The sequence below is a fragment of the Choloepus didactylus genome, chromosome 18 (assembly GCF_015220235.1).
Source record: "Choloepus didactylus isolate mChoDid1 chromosome 18, mChoDid1.pri, whole genome shotgun sequence".
NCBI classification, from domain to species: Eukaryota; Metazoa; Chordata; class Mammalia; order Pilosa; family Megalonychidae; genus Choloepus; species Choloepus didactylus.
The window spans coordinates 61318367-61332615 of record NC_051324.1 but is presented as its reverse complement, the minus strand read 5'-3'; the positions used below and the strand labels follow the sequence as shown (position 1 = coordinate 61332615).

At 47.3% G+C, this 14249-nt stretch overlaps 1 protein-coding gene across 1 annotated transcript in view; it reads left to right on the top strand.

Annotated features, from left to right (window-relative positions):
- The window catches only part of PRKCA (protein kinase C alpha), a 447219-nt gene extending 434037 nt beyond the window's left edge, over nucleotides 1-13182 (top strand). The window contains exon 17 of the mRNA XM_037808858.1: nucleotides 6742-13182. Within this exon, the coding sequence (XP_037664786.1) occupies nucleotides 6742-6906 (165 nt within the window). The 3' untranslated portion in view covers nucleotides 6907-13182. The remainder of the gene's footprint in view (nucleotides 1-6741) is intronic.
- The last annotated feature ends 1067 nt before the right edge of the window (nucleotides 13183-14249 follow it).

Here is a 14249-nt window from a genome sequence, read left to right as displayed (position 1 = left end):
CTTTCCTGGGAAATTACTGTAGTTATTTTATCAGAAAAAAAACGGAAAAAAAAATAGCCTTTTTCAGGACACTGTCATCCTTGCAGCAACAGTGAAAGAGAACAAGGACGTGGAGTGCGAGTGGAGATGTCAGTGCAGTGAGAAGACAAAGTCAGAGTGGATTTCCCCATTCACCTCAAAATCCTTTAGTTTATGGTGTCATTAGCTTGTTTGGGGAGTTTGTTGGTGGTTTAACTATCAAAGTTAGTGTAGTGTTCCTTTTTATTCAAAAAAAAAAATTTCAAAATAATTTCTCATTTCAGCCTTGAGTTGCAAAAATAGAAGAATTTCTGCAAACCCTTTACCCAGATCCCCCAAATGTTAACGTGTCACACGTTTGCTGTATCCCTCTTTCCCTGTGTCTCTATCTGTGTATGTGTGTGTGCACACACATGCACACGCACTTATACATATTTTTTTTCTGAACCATTTAAGAGTAAGTTGTGGACATAGTGCCTCCTTAGGCCTAAATAACAGGGACATCCCCGGTACTGTGTTCTTTTAATAAATACTCTGAAAACCTAATTTCTGCAGAGCCGCTGCTCTCCAGGTACAAGAAGGAGGGCCCGCAGTGCTTGTCTAATGGACACTGCTTCTCATCAGTTCTCTTCGGCAGCAGTAGCTTCACTCTCTGGGCCTTTTGTTTGAGCAAGTCACAGTGATGCTAATTAACACAGAGATTCTTGAGACTCTGAAGGAGCTTTGCTGACAACACAAGAACACGTACCAGTCTTTGGAGACGAGACTATGTCACTCATGATGCAGTTAGCTTTGATTTAAGCCTTTAAACCAGTCCCAGACAGCCTCTCTTACTTGGCTAATTAGAGAAGAGTGGCTTCCCCATTCTTTGATAATTACTCCCCCCAATACTTTTCTGCTCTAAAGAGATGAGAAGGGATGAGACATTTAAAGTAATAATCAGTATGACGGAGCGGCTCTGTTACAAGCCTCGGGGAGCTCGGAGGTGAGTGATGGCATCCGCACGGACCCCGTGTGCCTGGTGCCAGGACTGACGGAGCGTGTTGTCTAAAGGGAGGTGCCTGGTAACGGTAGTCCTGATGACAGCTTCTCTTGGAAAAGAATGCATGCACCCTCTCAAGCTGGCCATTACTGTTTTAAAGAAAGCGTGGAGGACATGCTTCTCTCCCACAGATTGCAGCCAGAGGTTTTGCCCTCCTATGCATGTGACTTTCAACCTGCTAGAATTCACTCACTTTAAGTGTGGCCGGGAGCCTGTATTTAGCAGTAAATGCCCCAATAAAATCACCTCCCTCTGGAGAAGACCTTGCCCTTTCTTAAAGAATGCTCTAAGGTAATAGGTGACACAGGGCTATTAATTTTGTCTGAAAAGCCAAAGCCTGCCTCCAGTCTTTCACCACAGATGGTGTTTGCAGGTAAAGCAGATCCTGATCCCTTCCTAAAACATTATTACAAAAATACTGGCTCCATCTGGTGAAATGAACAAACAGTAGGGAAGGGTACAAAATGAAAAGGTGCCCTGTCCCACTCCCCGCCCTCTGGGCCCACTAGGCACTCTTTGCTGTTACCTTCCAGGAGGTTGTAAGCTTATGGACACAGACACACACAGGGGTGCACCACATGTCCTGTTTTGCACCTTGCATCTTTCCTGTGGCAGTATAGATCTCAGAGGCTGCTCTCTGTCTGCCTCTGTGGGTTTATGTCACTCTTTACATGGCCTTTCCCAGTTCCTGCATTGCAAGGCCAGGAACTGACTGTTCTCCAAATGCTCTCTCTGTCCCTTCTTGTTCTCCAGACTTTCTGTACCAAAATGCACTGGCTTCAGTGGGCATCCAGGCCTTCGGTGAGCACATTCCCAGAACCTTGGGTGACTAAATGAGCAAACTAACTTCTCTTTAACTCTTAACCGTGTGATCCTGCTTGTGTTGGTTCTGCACAGAAGACCGTTCCCCGAGCATGCTGATCCTCTTAAAATGGGTAGCCCCCAGCTACCCCCCAATGGCCAAACACCCCCACTGTATGGTCCCGCATTTGGCCATTAGGCCATTACCTCTCAAGAGTCCCAAAGCAAAATGTTCAGCTTATTTCTGCAGCTGGTTATTTAACTGAAATGAAGATGGCAGGCACCCGCGAGTCGGAGAGCTGTCCCCAGGCATTGCAGGCTTAGTCCTGGTGTACCTGCTGGACCATGACCCAGGGCTAAGGTCAGCCCCCAAAGCTGGGACTTCAAACATGTGTAACAGTTCCCCTGAAAGATGCAGCTCACCCTGCTGCATCTCATCTCACAATTCTAAGAGACATTCCCCATCTTTATACCTTTCAGTTCTCATGAGTTTGCAACAAGCCTTTACTCTTTGTTCTGCACGCAGCCTGCTCTTCTAGGTTTGTTTGGTTTTGCTTTGTAATGGTGGTATTTTTCGAGCTGCTTATATTCACCCTAATTCCTGTACCAGTGACTGTGGGGTGACATTTTAACATGACAGACACACCAAGGAAAAGGTCAGGAAGGAGAGTGAAACACTCAGTGGCCTCCCTCGGGTGACAGTCCCAGCCGAGCGGCCAGCGTCTGCAGAGCAGGCTTGCTTCCTTCCCGGCGGCCCTGGGCACCAAGTGCAAAGGACTGTGAGCCTTTGACCGTTCGCCACTCGGGGCTCTGGAGAGGTGTGCAATCCCAAATTCCACCTAGAGTCGCAGCCCCCCCTTCAACCGCCTACATCATTCCGTGTTTTGTAACATCTTAACTATGTGCCTGATTTCTCCAGGGTTCATTACATCAGTTGATGATTTTTACCAGATGGGTGGGAATGTCAAAAACAGCAAAGAAGTTAGTTCCTGAATTTGGAGGTAAGGACAGGAGGTAGATTGTTAAGACCATTATCCTTCCTTCCAATATTGATCACATGCCTGTTACGTTCCAGGCACTTGTATAAATGCGGTGCCTATGTCCACATCATGCCTGATCATCTAGAAAGGGTCTCGTGCTAGCTCATTCAGTCCTCACAACAGCTTTGGAAGGTGGATATCCACATCCCCATTTTACAGATGTGAAAACTGAGGCTCAAAGAGGCACAGTGAGTTGCCCAAAGCTGTAGCGTGGGGCTTTTGAGCCCTGGTCCAGCCCAGTTCTCCACTCTCTCTACCTCCCATTTTTCCTAAGGTGTCAGGCACTTCCCTGTGAACGCAAGATATCTTCTGGTCTCAGGGAGCCCCCAGAGGAACTGGAGCCAGTCCGGTTTGGACTGCCTCTTGCCACCTCTCCCCATCCCTCCATCTTTGTCACCCACCAATTGTGTGATGCATCACATCCCAGATGGCAAACTCCTCCTTTGGTGAAGAGTGTGGGTGGTCATTGGGGTGAAGACCGTGCACACCCAGCCAAGGGGTTTCCTCACAAGTAGCAAATGCCGCTACTGCTGCTTTTGCTTCTGCGTGTTGTTGGGTGGTGTGGATAACCCAGACCTGCCTGTTGTCACATTCAGCTGCCCAGGCTGCCCTGCAAGCAGCCAAGGTGAAACCTTCCTGCCGTGTCCCTGATGATCGTCGGGAGGAGGTCTGCAGCCAGGCTAGCTTCCTTTCCCACTCAATCAGTCATTCATTCACCTGTTCATTCATACATTCACAGGTACCACTGGGTGCCCTTTGACCTTTTCATAGTCTCTTTGTCTCCTCCTGCTCCCTGCTCAGATCCAAGATGGAGCCTAAGAGCCACTGCCTGCCAAGCTGATGGTTGTGGGTAAGGTGGAAGAACCTTTCCCACATGAGGAAGGCGGTAGCTTGCTGAAACTACTGTTTGTCTTTCCCCAAGGATCCAAAATGCCCTCATTTTCACTGTCCTTTGCAGTCGGTGGTTGTGGTGATGGGAAGATAGTTGTAGTTCTCTGCATGGACATTCTGGAAAAACAGGTCTTCAATATCTTCCTTAATTTGATTTAAAGGAGATTGTCTATTTCTGTGCCTAATTTCGCTAAGAGCTGTGAAGGCTCATTTTTAAAGCACTGAGAGACCCTCGGTGATAGAAAACTAAGTGATGTTTCTCACAGTCCTGAACCAGTGGTAAAAATAGCTTTGGCAGGAAAGCCATAGGCTTCTCGAACTTCCCAGCAGAAGATGATTTGTGAGTGACACAAAGATGGTTCTCAAAGGAGAAGTACATACCTGTGCAGTCTTTTCACAGAACAAATCAACAAATGTAAAGCTAGATGGATAGATGTCCAGCCAGGAGCTTCACATTGTTTAATTGTGTGTGGGTGTGCTTTTTTTGTTTTGTTTCTTTTCCTCCTTCCTCATCTTTTGCATGGCTACTGAGGATCAAAAATTCAAATAATCTCTTACTAAGGGAGCACACAGCCCTGCCTCTGGGAGCACTTCTGTTAGATTCACTCAGCTCTTCCAGGCAATTAGTGTTGATTAATGAGGTTCCAAAAGGGAGTTCTCAAAGCCAGCTCCGCCAAGGCTCTAGCACTTGCTTACGATGCTTTAGACTCGGGCTTCTGCAGCTCCTCCATTTTGCTCTCAGACATGGCTGCCTCTGCCTCATTTCCTTGTTTGGACTCCCTGTTGTCCTCACACCCACCAGAGGATCCACCCAGCCTCTCAACACAGTCTTGGTATATCCCAGGGTTTCTCAACAGCAGCACCAAAGACATTTGGACTGGATAATTCCAAAAGCATCCCTGAACTCTACCCACTGTGTGCCAGTAGCACCCCCTCCCCAAGTCATGACAACCAAAAATGTATTCAGAGGTTGCCAAATGTCTCTTGAAGTGCAAAATCACCCCTGGCTGAGAGCCACTGGCATATCCAAAGAGGGCTATTTCTTTGGCTGTTTTCATCATCAAGGAGTATCTAAATGGGGGGCCCCAATGAGAGTTGGCTCCTACTTGTTTGTTTTTAACTGATGAATGAAGTGTGGACTCCTGACTAATTCCCAAGAGGAAATAGTGTGTGCTTATTTATCCCTTGAAGAGCCTTTTTCGAATGGTTCTGAATGGCCTGTGCATGTGGGGGGATGTGAATTGCAGAAGTCTGCCCCGTTGATCTTCGCTCTGAATCACTTTGTGCTTTTCCAAGGAAAAGCACCGCGCGACACAGGGGACAGGGCTGGTGTTATGAGGGGGGCTCATAGGCTGCGTGGCCTCCATAGAGTGATTCAAAGACCCCAAGCACTCTGCCACCACCCCTCCCCCTTCCTGCCCCCTGCCCCCACGACCCACACAAAGCCACCATGACCGTGGTCCCAAATCTCCTTGGCTTAAGACTGGACAGTTGCTTATTAAAATGAAAACAACCCCAGAAAGGAAAGCTATTGATCACAAAGTCCTTAAATTCATTATTTTGAATTTATGACATGCTTCCCACCTCAGCAGGTACTTAGGGGCAGGTTTTATTTGATAAGAGGATGGAAAAAGAACTCAGTTCTCAAGAAATCCTTGTAGGTGATAGGGAAGGGAGAAAGTATTGTGAGACTAGACTGGCCTTCAGAAAATAGCAGCAAGGCATATTGAGCTCTCACCCCTGGGTGGGCTCTGGGCAAAGCACTGGGCATTTAACCTTTACTGCAGCCCAGGGAGGGAGGGATGATTGTTCTCCCCTTTTTACAGATGAGATGAGGAAGTCAGTGGACCCCACTTCACGATTTACCTAGACCTCTCCCCTGTTAGTGATCCAGGAAGGCCTCGTTAGTTAAAACTCCTGCTGACTCACAATATATTCACGTCGCTCCTATGGTACCACCAGCTGGTAAAGGGGCGATAATTTCCAATGTTGACAATTGTTATTTGCGTCTCCAGTGGAACACCTAATACTCCCTGTTTCAGAGTCGCTCTTTGATCTCGCAGACTTCAACATGCCGCATGAAGCTGGGAACAGTGAAGAGGGTGCCCCTTTCCTTTTGGGGTTGGGCTCCCAAGCAGTGCTGCTTAAGGGGCTGTGTTTCTCAGAGACCCAAATGGGGCAGCCCTGCCTGCCGCCTCCACTGAGGATCCTGGAGGAGAGGACTATCCAAGACAGACAGCAGGCTTTGCCCTGCTGCCTCAGTCTCCCCAAGGCACCGGTGTGAACCTCCTCCAGCCCCAGAGCCCACCCCACCAGTGAATTCCACATCAACCTGTCTGTTGGTCGACCAGATGGATCTAGATGTGGGTGCATTCCAAATAGGCCCAAGAGATCATCCCCCTACTTCCCACCAGGCTTAGTCCCTACTTGTTTAAAGATGAATTTCTAGAACATCCCAGTTGGAAGACAAAGATAACACAGTTTTTACCTTTCTACACAGGTATTGCAGAGAACCAGTTGCAGGGCAGACATTTCAGCCTCTCAGTTCAGAAGTAACAGCTTTCAGTCCCAACCAACATACTGTTCTCCAGACAGAACCATAACTGGTGGCCATGTGAGGGTGGTATCCCAGCTCACAGCGCTGCTTGCTCTGCAGGGTGGAAATGAGATGAGAGAGGCTGTCCCGTTATTGCTGTGACATTGCCAATAGCACATTTCCATATGGGGTTTCAGATCCCTAGTACTTACAGATTTACGATCGGATAACCCTGTCATTGTTTGCTGTGCCTGGCTTTCAAGTCAAGTAGACATGCAAGTCCTCCAGAATTCTTCCTTCCTAACTAGTCCTGATTTCCCCAGGCCACATTCCACACCCCAGAAAGCTCTCGGAGAGCTGCTCCCCGGGCTTTGTCATAGTTACTGACACGACTTTCTCTTTTTTCTCCACAGTGTGGCAAAGGAGCAGAAAACTTTGACAAGTTCTTCACGCGAGGGCAGCCTGTCTTAACGCCGCCTGATCAGCTGGTCATTGCTAACATAGACCAGTCTGATTTCGAAGGGTTCTCGTATGTCAACCCCCAGTTTTTGCACCCCATCTTGCAGAGCTCAGTATGAGAGTCACCAGTGAACAAAGGCCTCCCCAGTCCCCAGCCCTACCAGTGTGGGAAATGATCCTTAACCCTAAAATTTTAAGGCCACAGCCCTGTTTCTTGTTCCAGAGAGAGGCCTAAAAATTGTAGGGTTATTCATCCAAATGCAGTCAACTGTTCAGGGTCTCTCTCTTACAACCACGAAGCATTCTCTTAGTGGAAGATGACGTAGTGTCCAGTGTAATTATGTAGAAGTCATGTCTGGCTGTAGGCTAACCCTTCCTAGAAAGCAAACAGATTATTGCCCTTTTTTTGGTACGATTTGATACATTTTCCATACACTCCGTCTGTCAGTTGTCATCATTGGGATCCTCCACCGCATTAAAAGTGAACCTGCCCCAGTCCAGTGGGCTAGAAACATCTCTACCTGGAATGAAAAAAAAAAAAAACAGGGGACCTAGAGAGTGAGCAAGGAGGGATTGGGGATAGGGGAGGCTTCGAAAGACCCTCTGCTTCTGTTCTCTGCCTCCAGGGAAACAAGCTCTAGAATCCAAGAAAGGGGGACGAAGCTAGTTCCACTGGTGGGTCAGTTGCACACTCACTTTTCCCCAACATTAAAACTTTGTAACCCAACCATAGTCCAGCAGCAACCAGTTTTTTAAAAAGGAAAGGAAGGAGATCTTCAGTGCACCTGTCATCCTGTGCCCTGCTGGGTTGATAATTAGCTTGATACTTGCATTTATTTTTAAGAGGCCAAATCTTCTAAGGACTTTGCTACATGAGCATGTGAAACCATTTCAGATCAAGGATTAACCAGTGCGTGTGTGTGTGTGTTCATTTTAATCTCTAGGAGATTTTTCTGCAACCCAGGGTGCCATCTGCAAACATGCCAACCCCACCCACCCCAATATTTTACTACCTACTTTGTTACCCTTCAGGGGACGCTCCAGTGTTCACCCCACCCCCTTTTGTACTTATTTATTTAATAGGCTGCAATGTCATTCATGAGAGTGCGATGTACAGTAACTTAACCCAAGTGCTGGCCAGTGTCAGCCCCCCCCCGATTGATGTTCCCCCTTCTCCAGCCCTTGGCGTCCACTTAGGGATGACAAACCTTCCAGTTTTGCATCCCATTTCCAGTTCATGTGGAATGACACCCCTAGAGAATCAGGAAATCTGGCTGTATATCAGCTCAACAATGTTTTATTGCTAGAAGGATTTTAGTATGTTTCGCAAATGCATCATGCAATGAATTTTGCATGTTTATAATAAACCTTAATAACAAGTGAATCTATATTATTGATATAATTGTATCAGGTATAAAGAGAGTATTATAACAATTTTATAAGATGCAATTGTGCTATATTTGTGAAGGTTCTTATTTCTAATCTGCTGTTATGATTAAGTTTTAGGTTAATTCTTTGCTGCTGTGCTTCCTCCCCTGCCCCACCCCAGGGGCACCCTGCTCATTGGCACTGTATCAGATATAATAATTTTTTAATGTAGATCTAATTTCAAAAATGTCTACTTTACTTGATTTGATTAGGCTTTTACTGTGTGTGTGTGTATATATATATATATATATATATATATATATATATATATATATATATATGACTCTACCTGCAAACAAAAGTTTTGTTTGGGGGGATTAATTTTGACACAAGACTCCCAGCTTCTTAATGCCATCTTCTGTTCTGATGCCCATGCCACTCTTCTTCTTGAGGATAACAGGGGGCTTTGAATTCCAGTAACCCCAGTTTGTGTGCGTAGATGTGGTGTTGTCACAGCCCCTGGGCTGCACTTTGACTTGGTTTGATTTGGTTCTTCCTCTCAGCCTCGTTCCTGTTAGTGGCTCTGGGCATGGGAGGGTCGGGCAAGCTGCCTTCTTGCTACATCTTCAAGAAAAGCCCAGAAGCAAGCATCTGTCCCGCTGTGCCTGGCGCTGGCCTGGACCGTGCCCTCATGAGCTCACCTGGTCAGCCAAGCCCGGGTTCAGCTCCGAGCACAGGCAAACCCTTTGTGGAGGAGGCAGGTTTTCTTCCCACTGTTGCCAGAACTGACCTTTCCGGTTCTTGTATGGACACTTCCTTGGTGAGGCGCCATCCGAGTGCAAGATCCCTGGAGGAACCAGGCTTCTTACAACATAAAAGAAAGGCTCCCGCTCCTTCGAGGGGTCTGCCCTGTCTCCTCCTGCTCCCCAAGAACTTCTAGTTAAGCCTCCCCCTATGCTTATCCACTCTTTGGCTGTTTACCTGAAATCAACACGCACAACAACTGAGGGGTCTTTGAGGAGGGAGCTGAGGCTGTCCTGGAAGCCCTCGGTGGAAGGAAGAGATGGAGAGGAAAGGGTCAGATCAGGAACGAGCAAGCCCTCCTTCCATCTTCATGGACCCTCGACTTCCAGGCTCCATCCTTGCAGTCCTGCTGCTCAGTGCACGTTTGGGGAGCAACTCCTCACCATTTGGTCGGATGGAAAAGGGACCAATTTATAAAAAGAGACAAGGAAACAAAAGGGCCAGTAGTCCTACCCCAAGGTGGCCCCTGCCCCCCAGGAGAGGAGGAAAGGCCCAGCTAGCAGCCCCTGGCATCCTGGGCCTTTTGTTCCAGGCCCCCAAACTCGGCTTGTTTCATGCAAGTGGCAGGCGCAGGCTTTCCCTCAAACAGCCAGCGCATGTCCAAATTATTCATATTTCTTCAGGAAACATATTCAACATCTCACTGGCTTGAACTCTGTTCAATTTGTGGCAAAGTTTTAAAAGAAAATACACTGATGATGGGTCCCAGCATGTGGCCTCGGTGACAGCAGACTGGAGAACATACTCGGGGGGAAACAGTGCAAATCCAGGGTAGGGGGCACGATAGCACACAGTGTCCTGTTGCGTTCGTTGCTGAGTCCTGAATTTAGATAAAGGCTAACACTTTAAAGATCTGAGCAGGGGCCCACGATGGTAATTGTTAAAAGAAAAAATCAAGTGGGTAGCCATTAGCAAATGTTATCCATAGACTCCGTTCGTATAATTCTATGGAATTCTATGGAAGTGTCCCATTTCATGTGAATTGTGTGATGTGAAACCTGAGGGGAAGGCTGCTGTTTCAACTGCAACAACCGTTTTAGAGGCAGGGTCCCTGAAGGGCAAAGCCACTGGGGGACCCTTTAGTAAGTAACTGCCCCTGAGCCACTGCCAGGGCCTGGGGAGTCACCTCCAGGCTGCCCGGTGGAATCTGGCACAATCGGAGTCTCCAGCCCCCCAGGACCCATTGGGCTATGACCCCAAAAGATCATTCATGTTGCTTTGCATTATTTTCCCTTGGAAGGCAGCCACCGCTGGTGGCGGAACCTTCCCTTGGAAGCTGCAGGCCGGCAGGCTTGGGACCCTTCTCTTGGCATCTCTTCTAAGTCACTAGGTGCTTGGTTCAAATGAAAATATCAGGCATCTGCTGCCAGGCGCAGCCCTTGCAGGTGAATGGGAGGCTCACTTCAAGGCAAGAACCGATTCAAACGGTAGACACTAGAACCCAGGAACCGAAATGATTGCTCTTCACCATATTTTCTTCTCTTCGATCCCACGGCCTGGCCCAGGTTCATGCAGAATCATCGTCTCCCTCCTTTTATCAGCTGCATTAAGCTTTCTTATTACAAATTTTGGTAGAAAATCTGGAGATCATGAGCTGTCTGGAAATTTGACCGGATATGGTTGGTTGAAAGATTACGAACCACCAAGATGAATGCAGTTCGGCAAACTTTGTTGAGCCCCTTGCCGAGCCAAAGTCCTTAGCAGAGTGGGGTGACTTGCTGGAATGAGGGGCAGGGGCTCCAAGAGCCCCTCCCCCCACTGACATTCAGAGAAGGGAGAGGTCGGTGCAGGCTGAGCGCAGCAAGGGAGACAGGGCTTGAGTGCACCCATGGGCACTGGCAGCAGCGGGGAGCCAGGAGGCAGAGGGCGCGTTGGGAAGGAAGCTCCTGCCATGTCCAGTGGCTTTCCATCAGAGGTTGTTGGTTCCAAAGAAAGTCACCGTCTGATGGTCCTTGAGAGCATGTTTGTGGCCAGAGACACAGTCCCTTCCTCCCCCCAAAACTTGCCCCAAATGCCGACATCATCCTCATCAGATCCCCCTCTTTCTTGGGATGTCTCTCTCAATTCCCTGGACACAGCCAAACCAGCCAGTGCACCCTGGAAGCCAGCAGGACCCCATCTATTTTCCTCCCTGGTGTCTGTGGCTTTCTGCTGAGGATTACAGAAGCTGAGACGGATGCAGAAGACACAGAAACAACTAACACTGCAGTTCCTGCTCGATTGAGCTTAGCAGAAGTGAGAGTCTGTGTTTTCAAAGGCCTCAGAAAGGCAACACCATCTGACAAAGTGGTTTTCTCACTTCGGTCTTCACCTGTCTTGAGTGTACAGATCACACCGTTTCCTTTTCCTTCTAACCCCCGGGCCCACCACACGTCACCTGTGGGCGTGAAGTGGCGTGACCAGAAAGAGGAAGCTGGGACAGGGCCCCGGCTACACCGCCGGCGGCAGCAGGGGAAGGCGGGTCCGGTGGTGGGTAGACACTGCTGCCATCCATCTGTGACCGACGGAAAGGACCTCTGGTTTCTCAGTGGCTGCACTCTAACTTGACAAGGAGTGTTGGGAAACATTTTTCAAAATCCTTTTTCTTGAGGTGCTTGGGCTGCATTTTATGGTTTATACCAGACTGTAAACACGTTTGTCATTTCCCGTTCGGGCTGATATGCCAAACCTAGGAAATGTTATATGTTGCTGCCGTTAGAAGATGCAGAAAAATAGGAAGGGTGACCTGGAAATTATTTCAACCACAATTCTGTTAAATCCATGTCAGGGACTCTCTGGGAGGGCGGAACGGCTGAGACCCCCCTGCCTCTGATCCATGAAAGCAGGAAGCAGGTGTCAGTCAGGGTTGGTGTAGGTCCAGCTCGGTAATCAAACAGCCTTACGATGACCCTACACTAAAGCCCCACACGTTCCAAAGACTTTTTTTTAATCTTAAAGAGGAAATTAATTTGTTATTTCAAATAGAACAACAGAAGATACTGGGCTCTTTGTACTTTTTTATAGAGAACTTTAATAATTCAATTCCTCTTTTAAAACGAGTTTTTAAAATAAAGTTACTGGCAATTTCATAAGATTCCAATCACATGGAGCCTGTCGGAGGTGTCAGCTGGGGCCAGCTAGAGTGCCCCCGACCTGTGTGCCCCCTGCGGAGTCCACAGCCGAGTGACTCGAAGTTCAGGTGGAACCTGTTGGCCAACTGATGCCCTCTGTGGCTTTAGTAGAGACTGGGGACAACCGTCAATAAGGTCCAGGAACATTTGGCCCATGAGGAGGATGGCTTTATGGTCCCTTGCTGATGCAGCCCTTGCACAGCATTCCTGGGGGAGTCTCTGGGGCTCACTTCCTCAGCTCTGCCCCCAAGACCCTGCTGGTCCCCAGGTCTCTCACTTTTGGTAAAACTTCAGAGGTGCCCTGTAAGCTTGTTGCCCACTGGGCAATTCAGAAATACTTCAGTATCCCCAAGAAAGAAGAGGCAGCAGCCAACATGGCATCTGTTTTACAGTTCTCTCTTATAGGAGTAGACAGAATCCTACTTTTCAGAAAATAGGTGTCAAGTCCACTTTATAAGAACCTTTTTTTCTAAAACAAGACAAAAGAAGGCTTTGCCTTTTCTGATTCAACAACAGCTGTACTAGCCTTGTCTCCTCTGCTTAACTTTAGGAGTATCTGTTCCTATGATAGTTTCTAGATTTCTGTTGATATTTTCTTCCTGGAAGGATGCGACTCTTGTCTTAAGTGGCTTACTGGACTCTTCAAAGTCATTGACGAAGGCAGTTATTCTTTCAAGTCTATGTGTTTTTCTAAAAGTTCACTTCATATCCCTTGTATTAGGGTCTTTCCGAATATGTTTTCTAGAAGGTCAGAAACATTTGAAATCATTGCTTTTGCTACATGATTGTGTGTGTGTGTGAAGGATATGCCATGTTGAAATCATTAATTGTAAAACGTCATATAAGACCCCAAATGTGTATGGAGAAGGAAGAGGAAGAGAAGGAGGTTGAGGTTTTTCTTCTGTGTAAGCACCTACTGACAAAATGTGCAGGCCATTCAGCTGTCAAATAACATTTGGTTATATAGTGGGCGAGATGGATGTATAAATTACTGCATTGCTTTCCTCAGTTCGTGTAACCTCTAATCTTCGCTTGCATGATATGCTTTGTTTAGATACATTAATCGTAGTTTGGAAGCAAGTGTGTATGAATAAAGATAATGATCATTCCTTAGTGTACTTGGTCTCATTCACATCCCTTTGGGGCACTGCAATTATTTTTCATCAAGTGCTCCACTAGAAACATTTCACTCTGGACATACTTCCTAGAGCACTTGCGGCTTTTCACTTGTTTCATGAATGATTCTCCACTGGAATTCTCGTTCTCTTAAAATGCACCATGCTTTGAATTGAAGCCCAACAGGTACTGGAAATAAAGTAGTGGTAGGCCATTCATTCATCATTCATTCATTCATTTATCATCCATTCACTGAGCACCTGCTTGGGCCAGGAGTTGGATCAGGGGGCAGGTGTGGTGGGCAGGAAAACCAGTGTGGCTCCAGCCAGCCTGGAGCTTTTACTTCTGCCCCCCACCCCCAAACTGCAGGGGACACCAAGCAACTAAGGAGAACATCATCAAAAGGACAGTCCCCTTCCACTGGAATGAATGAATTCCAGAAGGTATTTGGGGAAATACTTTTCCCAATATTGTGAATTGGGGGGAATCCCAAATATTGGGAGTGTTGGGAAAATATAATTACAAACAACATCTCCTTCCAACCCCAAAAACCTCTCCATGAAGGTAGAAGAGAAAGAACAATTTTATTAATGAATAAGCATTAAATCAGAATGCAGTGCATCCCAGACTGTCTGCTAAAGAGCTTGCGAAAAGTTAAGAGGGCTCACCCTTCTGATTCAGCTAAGCAGACACAACATATTACCTGCACATCTTCAAGATAATCCTCGTATCTTTATGACCAGAAATTTTGCAGTTTGGAATCGGGGGGTTACTGAAGTTAGGCTTGTCTGCACCAGGAAATTGGGAGACGGCGTTCTGTTCCTTGATGATTGCATTTCAAAGAGATGAATCTCAGGTCCCGGAGGAAGCATCTGAGTCCTGAGACTGGCCAGGGCTTTATGTAGCATTTACTGTAACAAGAGCTTTTCTCCACAAATAGACACTTTCAAGTACCTGTGGGCCCCACTGTGGATGCAATGGCAGCACTGCCACTTTTTATGACCCCAGCCCTCCTCCAGCATTTCTTCATGGATGGAGACTTGGGGGGAAATTTTCAAATGTAG